The 12229-nt window shown below is 48.4% G+C and overlaps 1 protein-coding gene across 7 annotated transcripts in view; it reads right to left on the reverse strand.

The window, feature by feature from the left end:
• Positions 1-3771: 3771 nt before the first annotated feature.
• The window catches only part of kiaa0586 (KIAA0586 ortholog), a 33529-nt gene continuing 25071 nt past the window's right edge, over positions 3772-12229 (reverse strand). For 3 of the 7 annotated variants that reach the window (XM_086275940.1, XM_086275939.1, XM_086275938.1), the window contains exons 13-25: positions 11974-12180; positions 11772-11872; positions 11553-11690; positions 10448-10632; positions 9982-10375; positions 9582-9913; positions 9258-9496; positions 9127-9179; positions 8939-9049; positions 8777-8861; positions 8437-8591; positions 8321-8354; positions 3772-3988 (exon numbers count right to left, since the gene is read on the reverse strand). In XM_086275940.1, coding sequence (XP_086132066.1) covers positions 3846-3988; positions 8321-8354; positions 8437-8591; positions 8777-8861; positions 8939-9049; positions 9127-9179; positions 9258-9496; positions 9582-9913; positions 9982-10375; positions 10448-10632; positions 11553-11690; positions 11772-11872; positions 11974-12180 — 2177 coding nt within the window. In that variant the 3' untranslated portion in view covers positions 3772-3845. Of the gene's footprint in view, positions 3989-8320; positions 8355-8436; positions 8687-8776; positions 8862-8938; positions 9050-9126; positions 9180-9257; positions 9497-9581; positions 9914-9981; positions 10376-10447; positions 10633-11552; positions 11691-11771; positions 11873-11973; positions 12181-12229 lie in introns of all 7 variants that reach the window. The other 4 variants (XM_086275943.1, XM_086275942.1, XM_086275941.1 and 1 more) reach the window with 4 other exon arrangements.

Below are 12229 nucleotides of genomic sequence, written 5' to 3' on the forward strand. Positions count from 1 at the left end.
GCTGTCCTGATCTCTGCTCAGCTGTTTGCAGCAGAAACGAGTTTTTAACTTATGACTGGAGTCGAATGACTGCAGACGAGAGCAGCAAAAATACTGAACCACTGTCAAGGCTTTTATTTTAACATCGGACCGAGCATGGGGTTTTATTTTGGAGGGCGGAGTCAGGGCACTTCCTGCCTGATCATGTTAATTATCGTTGGCATGATGCGCTGCAACTCAGGCCGGTCTGTTCTCTGACGGTTTCCCGCAGGTCCTAAAGCCGTCAGCTATGCGATGTTATTAGAACCGCTTCGTGGTTTTAATAAACCACAAAATGGAAACATTTAGTTTCTATTTTTTATGTTACATTAGAATTTATTGTCACTAAAAAAGGAAATAACTGCAAACAACAAACAAGTTCTACCAAAACCAAACTTTTTATTAGAAGCTTTTATTTTTCTACCAGTTCATCTGCAGAGGCGGGGGGCGTGGCTGAGAGCTGAAATCGTGTTTGTACGCGTCATTACTTTGACTAATCTTTATTGTTCTCCTGCAAACAGCTGAACAGACAGTGAGAGGTCCTTTGTGTGGTTTTTGGGTCACAACACTCTCAGTCAGCTAATGAGGTCATGCTTCATTAACACGTTAAGGAGGCGCTCACAGCACAGCGCCCCCTGCTGACCACGGTCGGCAGTCACTCACTGTCTGACAGGCCGAGACCTCGTGAAGCTGATCAGAGATCAGACAACATAAAACAAATCATCAAAGTGTAGCGAGGCAAGGAGAGTGTCTTGGAAACCTCACAGTGCCAGAACGTGGCCTTTATCTCAGACTGGGCGGGGCTATGATGGCGTGTGAGGTGTTCCTCTCACAGGTAATGATGATGGGTGGATGATGTGGACGGCGTACCGGTTTGTCGTGGTGGAGCGAGCTGAGCGTGAAGGTGAAGTTGACCTGTGGTAGGACACGCTACACTTGACCAATCAGAGGTCTAACAACGCTGCGCTGAGAAGCCTTTGTTCTTCTGTGCAGCGACTTCCTGTTAAGCTCCTGTGATGTCCTGGCGTCGGGCCTTTTCATGAGGAATAAGTAATCTGCTGAGTCTGAGACCCAGAAATCCTCCTAAAAACCTGGAGCCTGCTCTCTGCTGCAGCTCGGGACAAAACGTCCTGTTAGAAAAAACTAATCGGCTTGTCACCTGTCGACCAATCAGGCGAGCCGGCAGGCTCAAAGACGCCGCTGAGCCGGGTACGGGAACACAAAAAGGCAGCAGAACGGTGCTCCTTCAGGTTCAGCCTGAAGGTTTAAAGGGACGGGACCAGCTGCTGATGGGGGAGCAGGAAGTGATGCGTTGCCCTGACGACCCTGCATGTGTTACCTGGTGATGGTTCCCGGAGTCCTCAGGGGGATGCAGACTTTAACGTCCAAATCATCCACATCTTCAGCTCCAGCTCGCTCTAAGGTGGAGCACTTCAGACATCTTGAAGGTCACGAGAACCTCCTTAAGCCGTCCTGAGCCCCGCCTCCTGCGAAGGACAGCCCCAGTTTCAGTCAGCTCAGACAATCTGTCGATGAGCTTTAGTTCCTCAGATTTTTACAAGACAAACTAATTTTTAACCATCAGAGCTCCAGACAGAGGGCAGCACACGATGACCACACGATGACATCTCATCTTCTGCTTTGGTGGAGCTGAACGTCATGACAACAAACTTCTGTTTTACAACAAAAAAAACACAGGATGGAATATTGATCAGGACCAGAGGAGCAAACGCAGCTCCATGAAAGTTTCTGTACATATTTATGGATCAGTAACACACACGCACACGCGCACACACACACACACACACACTGTTCTGCTCAGTGCAGCACTCGAAGCATCCTTGCTCTCATGTTTGTCTTTAATCCCTGCAGAAAATCATTTTTTCTGATTATTTCTCAGCTGACCTGAACTTCAGCCTCGTTAACTGTGAAATGAGATCTTTGAGTCAGGGCTCAGCTGATCAATCAGAAACACGACTGTAGGTAGAGAAGCAGTGTGTGTATGTGTGTGTATGTGTGTTTCCTGTGGCTGGAGATTCGCTGATCATCTGCAGTTTAGTTAAACCTGCACAGAGTTCAAGCCTCTTTCTGAGAACATCGATCGTCACACAAACACACGGACCCTCAGAGAGCCGATTGATCAGCCTGATCGATACTCTCTCTCACACACACCAGCAGACATGCTGGATTCCTCACACTGTCAGGATCGTTTCACTTCTGATGAAATCATAAAATATTTATTTCGTTTACATAAAACAAATTTCTGTATTTTCAGCTCAGCTTTTATTGTGAAGAGCTGACTTTATCGCTGAGCTCTTATTGTCGTAAATAACAGCTTCCTGCGGGGTTTTCTGTGCTGGATTCCTCACACTGTCAGGATCAGTCTGCTACCACATGACCCAGAGGCCCCTGCAGATCTGTGTGTGTGTGTGTGTGAGAGCCCTGGTCAGTGTCAGTCTCACTGTCTCCCTCGCTGCTTCACTAATCCCATTTCCTCCCCATCATCCTTTTATCTGCAACACAGTCTGTGTTTGCTGAGTGTGTGTGCGTGTGCTGTGTAATAGGAAATGTTCCCATGGTTTGGACTTGCAGGCTGACTCTGTGATTTCGAATGACTGATGAGTGAAATTCACCGTGAAGGTGAAATACAAAGAAACACATTTTCCAATACGGCGATGCCGGGATGGTCCATCTGGTAAAGTAAATCCGTTGGGCATCTTTCTTCGCCTTTAGACAATAATTCTGATGGCCAAAGAACCAAACGGGACAGGCGGAAAAAAATTAATAAAAAGAAACATTTTCACATGAAGGCGACACCTGGAGAGTTTGGTTTACGTCTTTAAGCGTCGTCATGTCACAAAAGCAATAGAGTCAAACTATCGCTCTTTAAATTCCATGACAGATGTGACACGAATCCTCCGTGGCCAGCAGGTGGCGCTGCATTTATGTAATTTGATTTTAAAGGTAAACTGTACAAATGTTTTTCACCATTAGATGGCAGTAGATCTGTTTTCCTACCCCTTCCCCTGGAGCCGTTGAATGGAGGAGTCGAGTCATCTGCGTTCTTACAGCGTTTTTACAGCAATGGCGTTTTATGGAGCCTCACATTAGTTCCACATGTTAGCAACATACGGTAGCTGTGCCACATTTATATTTATAGGTGAGAAGTTAAAAACCATCAGCTTGTTATCAGCACACATTCTAACTGTCCGATAAGAAGTTTCGGGAACTTTTTGAAGGCTACGAACGCCCGCTGACAGGACTCTGACTCACACAAAGGCCCCGCCTCTCCAGATTCAACTGCATAATCCTGGCTAAACATGTTTTAGTCATTCAAGAGATCAAAAACATTAAATATGATCATTAAATATGATCGTACCGTTTACATCAGCTGTCTATGCCGGGGGAGAGGCGTCCATCTTTATTTACTCTGGGGGCTGTAACGCTTTGTGAAAGGAGCCGATACGAGTCAGCGAGTCAGCGAAGCTCACTGCTGACCAGCTGTTGAACATATGCTGAGCTGTCTGTAAGGGCTGCTGTTTAGCTGGGATCTCTGTTAGCTTCTATTAGCTGCTGTTTGCCCGGGTTAGTGAAACTTTATTTGAAGTATATCTAACATTATTTGAGTCTCAGAGAATAAACTCAAAGAGGATGGTGTTTGATTAAGATGTTCACGTGTCTCTTTGGGTTTTTGTTTCTTTGGTTAAGTGTAGCATTAAGCTTTTATTGCTGTGAGCAAATTTTAAAAATGAAGTTATTATAACATCTGTTTGGTTTCCATCAGACTTTATTTATTTGAAATGAGTTGAAATATAAAAATATTCTTTTTAAAAACCATCGCTGGTGGAGGAATCCGAGTCTGCCACCGCACTGACCGACGCCTCCATCACCTCCTCCTCCTCCGGAGGTCTTACGGCGGGCAGGTGGACGCCCATCTTCCTGCTTCCTCCCTCCTCCTCCTGCTGTCGCGCTGCAGATACAAACACATAAGATGAATTCAGCTGCGTCCACACAGGAAGCTGGGCCCGCCCACCTTGCCGTTATTACACTCACGTGGTGCGAGCAGAATCATCTGCAGCTCAACGTGGCAAAGACCAAGGAACTGATAGTGGACTTCAGGAAGACCAGGAAACACTTGACCCCTGTTTCAATCCAGGGGGTCAGTGTTGACATTGTGGAGGATTATAAATACCTTGGAGTACACACTGAAAATAAACTGGACTTACAGGAAGGCCAGAGTCGTCTCTATTTTCTGAGGCGGCTGAGGTCCTTCAACATCTGTCGGACAACGCTCAGGATTTTCTATGAGTCTGTTGTGGTCAGTGCTTTCCTCTACGCTGTTGCATGCTGGGGCAGCAGGTTGAAGGTTGCTGATGCCAACAGACTCAATAAACTGATCAGCAATGTCGTGGGGATGGAGCTGGACTCTCTTAGGGTGGTGCTGCAGAGGCCATTGTTGTCCAGGATAAAGACAATGTTGGATAACACCTCCCACCCACTCCATGACATGCTGGTCAGTCACAGGAGCACGCTCAGTGAGAGACTGAGATTACCCATAATGCACCACTGAACGACACAGGAAATCATTCCTGCCTGTGGCTCCTCCACCCAACACACTGTTTACTGCCATAGCTACACCTTTTTTGCACACGCTCTTCTTTCTTATTCAGATATTTATTAGTAAGTGACTTATATTTATATTGTATATTTTGTATATGTGTGTGTTGTCTGTTTTTATTACTGTTTATACTGGAGCACTGTAAACAACAGAACTCTGATTCGTCCCGCTGTTGAATGTGCTGAACTTCTTCCTGCTGAATCTTTTATTCTGGAGAGCAGCTTTGCATGACTCCATTAGTAATAAACTCCTCAGCTCCTCCCCCCTTTAACCTAGCCTTCTTCTGACTGGCTGAGCTCTGGAAGCCTGCAGAGGGGCAGCACTCGGAGCTGCAGTGTTCATATCTGCTGAGTGAGTAAAGCGTTTACATAACGCGCTGACATCAGAGCACTGTGAAAGGAGAAAGAGGCTCGCTGAGGTCACAGCCGAGCATTATGGCGCGCTCGAGGCGAGGAAGAGGAGGTGACGAGAAACCCTTTGACGCGTCCGTTTCCTTCTGCCGGCTCGGCTCATGAGGTTAGTCTGAAGCCTGAGAGCAGCAGGAACTCGCTGACCCTGAGCTGCCACCAGGAATGGAAAAGCAGCTGTGGGTTTCTGGGACACACTGAGCGGCTGTCTCCAGCAGGGAGGAGCATGAAAGAGGAGCTCTGACGGGGAGACGGGAGGCGGTGTGAGGAGCTGCAGGACACTGAGCTCACTGTGAGGAGGAGCCGCCATGATGGAGGTCTGGACGCCTCACTTCCTGTCCCTGAAAACGATTTATTTTTGTTTCAGTCACTGAATCGAACCCTCTGTGAAACTGCTGCTCCTCACTTCCTGTCACATGACTCCTGCCGCTGGGACGGGCGTTCAAACAGGACAATGAGCTCAGTGTGAGGACAGTAACGACGCTGCCTGCTCTCAACACTCAGGGGTCTGTGTGATGTCACAGAACGGCTCCTCCCGACCGCCGTTCAAACGCTCCTTTTAATTGCCTTAAAGGGGGCGGAGCTAAGACCGCTTGTTTCACACAGCAGATGAGCCGAGACACCGAAGGATTATTATGTACTGAGTTATGCAGAGCTGTTCTCACGGTGTCCAGAGATAAACCAATCAGAGCGAGTGGCCCATGAGCCTGCGTCTCTATGGCGATCAAGACAGAGCCATCGCTACTACACATGCCTCCGTTGTCATGGTTACTGAGCATCTTCTAATTAAAGAGACGAAGGTGGACCTGACGAACCTTCACACGCACAGATGTATGTAAACACGTGCTCTGATTGGTCGGTGAAGCCTGCGCGCACTAGAGATGGCACGATACCACTTTTTTATGTCCGATACCGATACCGATATCATAAATTTGGATATCTGCCGATACCGATATGAATCTGATATAGTGTGTTTTAATCAACAAAACTGTTTTTTAAATATCTTGCTGCATTTTGTATAAGTTCATACTCAAGTTTAAAACAACAACTACACTAAAGCTATTCTGTTATACCTGTATGCAAAAAAAAATATTTCATAGTTCAGCAATACTGATCAATCTAATAAACTTAAACCTACACCATCCTCCCTATTCTGGTATTTTAAAGAGTACTTAGCATAAATATTAAGCAACCTAACTAATAGGGTTCCAACTCCCAGCAACAACAAAAAATAGGGAACCACCCCTCACGCTCCACCTCATGATGCTTAATCGACGTAATCAACCTTAATTTGATGCAGTGTGGAAAAAAAAAAATGCACAGAAATCAATTATTTTTCAAGAAATATTAAATAGATTCAACATCTTTCTTCAACAAAATTGCAGACTGCACAGATGGTACCTTCCCAAAGGAAAAAGTACTATAGCTTACTAGGGTATATATATTAGACTTAATAGTTACTATATACAGTAATTGACTTCTATTCATTTTACATCAAATTAAAACTTTGGGTGTCAGATAATTATTTATTAAAAGCTCGACATTTTAAATGAGAATAAGAAAGAAAAGTATGTCTTTGTGCCCCCTTTTCCCTGTTCATGCCCTATCGGCCCCCCTGGCTAAACTTTGCTAGATCCGCCCCTGCACAGTTACCAGCGTCAGCTACGTAGAAAAAGATCCTGGTGTAGAAAGTAATATTAAATAAATTCTAACAACAGCTGATCAAGCTTAAACGTGCTGCTGTTGTTCAGCCACTGGTTTCCTCTTTCTGGTGCAAAGTGGGCCAAAAAGAAACAAGAGACACGGACTCGCGACAGAAAAGCCGATCAGCTGATCATTAAGCAGTTTCATGATTGAAGTAGCAGCAAGAAGAGGCAGTCGCTCCATATATCGTTTGTTAAGCTTAACGCAGGAATGCTTTACAAACATTCAGAGATGGACTTACACACTTGCTTTACTTCTCTCGGGAATAACTTTGTCAGAGATGAAATGCCGGGTTGCTAGCGAAGCTCCAAATGCTATCCAGACCAGGACAGGTCCGGCATGCCACAGCCGCTCTATCACGTGATGCATACTGCTCCGATGTGCTAACGTTCTGAGGTGAGTTACGGCGTGTTGCAAGTTTTGTGAGGTGCTTTCGTGATATTTAATGGATCGGATTACATTTTTTATTTTTCTCCGATATCCGATCCAGTAATTTAGGTCAGTATCGGACCGATACCGATACGTAATATCGGATCGGTCCATCTCTAGCGCGCACACCAGCTGTGATATATTTCCATGACAACCAGAGCACAAAGAGAGAGGCTGATGTTCTTCGTCCTTGTCTTCAGGCACGTTTCATTCACAGGAAGTGAACCGCAGCAGTTTCTGGTTCCTGTAAGGCGCTGGTTGTATGATGTCACAACTGCCTCGTTGTTGAGATCTAAAGCTAAGAGTACACGCCCACATGCTCCCATTTCCTCAGAGCGAGTGTTTGACCTGCTCAGCTTCCCGTTAAAAAGTTTGCCTTCACCACCTGACACCTCGCCGAAGGAGGCGGAGTCAGACAGAAGCCTGTTCCTTAAACACTTCACCCAACTCAGAGCGCCCCAGCTCGACGTCCGTGACCCATGTGATCAAATTCCAGATGTAATAAGAGAACACCTGGTCATGTAACATCGACCTGAGCACCGTGCCGCCGTGCGGGGACGCCTCGGTGGCGTCTCGCCGCCGTGATGCGGTGTTTGTGTCGTGTTACAATCAGCATCACCAAATTTCCAACTTTAAAACAATAAAAGCTGAAGAGTGAGGAGTCACCTGATCTCGTTAACAGCTGCGGCTCTCAGCAGGTCAGTTTCATACTGATCTACCTGTCAGGTGTTTCCTGTGTCTGATGTCATCTTTAGGAATCAAACAGGTCTCAGTGGGCTGCCCTGGTTCACTGGGCAGTGAACCAGGGCAGCCCACTGGGAGACTCGGGCTGGTTTTTGTGTGGACACTTGACACCCCCTGCTGCTCACACGATGAAGAGCAGCCATTTTATTCTCTATGTGACCAAAAGTATGTGGACAGCTGACCTGGGGTCAGTTTCTGTTCCTCAAATGTTGTTCCAAACTCGCTCATTTCATTTCATCTCCTCCATCGTCAGCCGATAAAAAGTGACTCACTTTTTATCGGCTGACGATGTTTCCTGTGCTGCTCCAAGCTCGCGGCGTCCGTGATCTCAGCTAAAAAAACAAAACAAAACAGCAGACACACAAATCGTTCAAGAATCACAGACAGGTGTGTTTCTTACCTGTGTGACTGTTGGACGTCCTGACCAGCAGCACCTGAACACACACACACACTTATCAGCATAAAAATTAAAACACACGAAAACAGCCAACGTGTGTGTGTGTCTGTGTGTCTCACCTGTCCTGGAGTGTGTGTGTTCTCCAGGTGTGGAGGAGGAGACAGCGACAGCTCTGTGTGGAGGTCAGAGGTCAGTGTACCTATTAGCTCCCCCGTCAGGTCGCCCAAAGTAAACGAGCCCTGATTGGTGGCTTCAAAGCTGACCTCTGACACATCTGCAGGGAATGGAAACCGAGTGATGTCAGAGGTGAATCAGAGGCGGGGCCAGTTTCTGACTGAAGCCAGGTGAGAGTGTAAAACCTGGAGGTGTCTGAATGAGAACAGTGTGAGTGGCTCTGTTGTGTTAAACGAGACAAAACTTGTGTTTTTGTCCCTGAGCGTCGTCTGAAGGCAGGCGTACCTGCAGCCTGACTGATCTGTCCAGGTGAGCCGGACTGACCGCTGTGGGTGAAGCTTACTTTCCCGTCCGCCCTCTCCCAGGAGCCCTAAGGACATACGAGGTCAGAGGTCATAAGCTGAGGTGTGGTGCCTCTCACATGCACTCTGATGCCTGCAGGCTCACCTCGGGCTGAGGCCTCTCTCCTCTCTGTGTGACTCCCTGCTCCATTTTGGTCAGCAGGGCCCGCAGGAGGTCGCGACCTTTCACCTGTCCTTCACTGGGGGGGTCAAAGTCCTGGAGGGGGCACATCATTATATTAATATTCAGCTTGTGCTAAGCTTCCAGCAGTGCCTTGCTCAGCGGTTCCTCACCATATCCTGCAGCTCCTGCAGAGAGCTGTTGAAGCTGCACACAGCCCCGCCCCCTGACAGACAAACAGAGCACAGAGTCACACCTGCAGGCTACAGATGTCCTGCTAACACACACATGATGATGATGGTACCTGTCATGGCTGCCGGCTGGTTGGCACTGATGAGCAGCTCTCCCTCTGAGATGTGTTTCAGAGCTGCTTCAGTGCCGGCCGTCACCGTGCTGGAGCTGCTGGACTCCTCGGAGGAGGTGGAGGGGGACGCCGGTCCTGCCTCAAGAGGAGGAGACGGGGAGCGAGCAGGGGGGAGGGAGGGAGGAGGAGGAGGGTGAGGAGAAGAGAGAGGAGGTTCCTCCTCCGCTACTGACATCAACCTGCAGGAGAAGAAACGTGTTAATGAACCAGGAAGTGTGTGTGTGTGTGTGTGTGTGTGTGTGTGTGTGTGTGTGTTGGACATACAGAGGTGGTTTGTGTGTGGTTATGTCTTCCACCAGTCTCTCCTCATCCAATGGAAGCTCAGTTTCTTCCCAAGTGAAGGGAGGCGGGGCTTGGTGTACAGTAGCTGGGCTTTCTGCAGAGGGGGTGGGCTCTGGGCTGAGAGTGGGTGTGGCTACGAGCTCTGAGGTCACCAAAAGACCTGGTGGTGCGATTGGTTGAGGAGGCTCCTTATTCAGCGGGCTTGTCGATTCTGATGGAAGGGGTGTGGTTACTGCCGTAGTCTCTCTGCTGGGCGGGGCCGGGCTGGGCGGTGGGGTTGGTTCCGGTGTGGGGACCAATGGGAGCGGTTCGTTCTGGAAGAGAAGCGGTGGCCTTCAGAGACGGGGCTTAACGCTACGACGCTACGACAGAGTTTCCGTACCTCCTGAGGGTCTGCTGGTCCTGCTGATTCCAGCGCCGGGTCTGGTCCTGCGCCCAGCGGGTCTCTCTGGCCCAGCATCAGGGCGATAGTCTCAGCCAGAACCTCGTTCACAAGCTGCCGGATTAACTCAGAGTCCACGGGCACGCTGGCGTCCACGAACAGCTGCAGGCCTGCGTCTCCTGCTGCCTCCACTGCAGACACACAGAGGAGCAAACAGTCAGGGAGCAGCGGGGGAGCAGAAGAGGAGGAGCAGGAGGAGGTACACCTACCAATGTCTGAGGTGACGCTGCGCTCCTCTGGATCTGACTGGTCCACGTCGCTATTGTGGGCATGGTCAGAAGGCGGGGGCCAGTACAGCTCTGAGATCATCCTGGACATCAGCTGCTGCTCCACCCTGAACACAGAAACCAAAATGGTGACAATGTGGCGTTGTTTCCACGGTCTGGGGTTCGTGCTGGTTTCTCACCATTCCACCAGCCGGGTCTCCAGGACGTCCCGCTGCAGGACCGTGCCCAGGACGGGGACCTGATCCTGGGCTGGGAGGGCAGAGGGAGCCTGGGGAGGGAAGATGGGACCCTGGTAGAGGACCGGAGGGGGAGACGGACCCCCGTCCAGCTCCACGGCCTCCTCACCCGACACGCTGACCTCCTGCTGAGAGGAGGTTCACTATTCAGTGACATCACTACACCTGAGCTCAAGATTTCTGCACGGCACTGTAACCTACATGTGCCTGACATTAATATTAATGAGTCAATAGATTATTTTAAAACTCTACACAACATCTTCACCTTCTTCATGACTGAAAACCTTCCAAAAATCGTAAAAACCCCAAAATTCTGAAACAGCGGCTCAGTTTTTAAAGTTTTCTGAGATTTCTACTAAAAGTCTAAAAAATCCAAAAAAACATCACAACTGAAAATCAGTGAAATGACGGGATAAAGGATCGAGATATAAATCAGATGTTACTGAAATCACTGAGAAAAAACGAAAAATGAGACCAAAGGATTAATTAATCAAAGTCTCCATGTGTCCAAAAACATGAATAGTAATAGCAATCATCGTCATCATCTTCTTCGCTCTGAGTTGCTGCTGTTCTGTTTTTGTCCAGCAGGTGGCGCTGCAGCCTCACTGAAAACACTGACAGTCTACAGCAGAGGTCTCAACCTGGCGGCTGCATGTTGACGTGAAGAAATCGAATGCAGTGACTTTTTTGTTAAGGAGGAATTGTTTTTGTTGAGTACGATGTTAAAATAAGTTCTTTAAAATGATGGAATATGTCATGAGCAGAGAGCACAAACATGCTGAGGGATGTCTGTTAGCTCAGTGAGAGTCACAAACTCACGTGTTCACTTATGTCTGATTTAGTTAAGAACACAATGACAGCAGCAGTGCTGCCACGTGTGCACAGAACAAACGTCCAATGAAAGGCTTCAGTTAGTGAAGAGGGAACAAAACATTTCAGGAAGTATTTGTGGGCATTTTTTTGTTTTTATACTACTTGAAGACTAAAGTGGCCGTCCTATGAGACGACGGTGGCTGCTCTAAAGCACAGAGGAGGGGGAGGGGCTTACCTGCACAACATCAACAACAGACAGGAAGTCAGTTCCAGGGAAGAAGTCGTCCTCTTCCACTTCTTCCTCGTTCCCTTCGATGATGTCAATCGTGAGTGATGGAGCACGGGGAGGAGCTTGTTCTGCCTCCAGGAGCTGCTGTGAACACACACACACCTGTCAGAGCTCACACCTCCACCCTTGACTGACTGAAGTCCTCAGAGGCTCAAAGCTGCTCACCTGGTCAGGTGCTTCATCGCCCACAGAGGCTGTTGGAGGGGCAGCGAGCGCTGATGTCACTTCCTGAGGATGCTCACACCTGGAGTCCATCCGGGGTGGACCTGCATGGGGAAGGTTGTGTGTGTTATACTTGACCTTTGACCTGGAACTGTTGTTTATGTTTATTTTAACCTTTACAGAAACAGGTTACTATGTTACTGACCCAGTGGGATCGCTATGGCGACAGGGCAGCTGTTTGCAGGGGTCATGCTGAGGTCATCAAAGTGACCTGAGGTCAGGTGTGATGAGCTGAAAATGTGAGATCGTCCAGGTGAGGAGGAAGCAAAGGGAGGGGCTGAAATGATTGGTTGGGGCTGAGTGAGGGGTGGGGCCAGGCTGGTCTGAGTCTTGGAGGACTTCAGCTTCACACCTGAGACGCAGAGCAGAATGTTTGACAACGCCCACAGGTCAACCTTTAC

The sequence above is a fragment of the Aulonocara sp. 'chitande type north' Nkhata Bay genome, linkage group LG19, assembly GCF_057382095.1.
Source record: "Aulonocara sp. 'chitande type north' Nkhata Bay isolate Kocher_YH1m ecotype deep benthic linkage group LG19, A_spYH_male_GT1.1, whole genome shotgun sequence".
Lineage (NCBI taxonomy): Eukaryota > Metazoa > Chordata > Actinopteri > Cichliformes > Cichlidae > Aulonocara > Aulonocara sp. 'chitande type north' Nkhata Bay.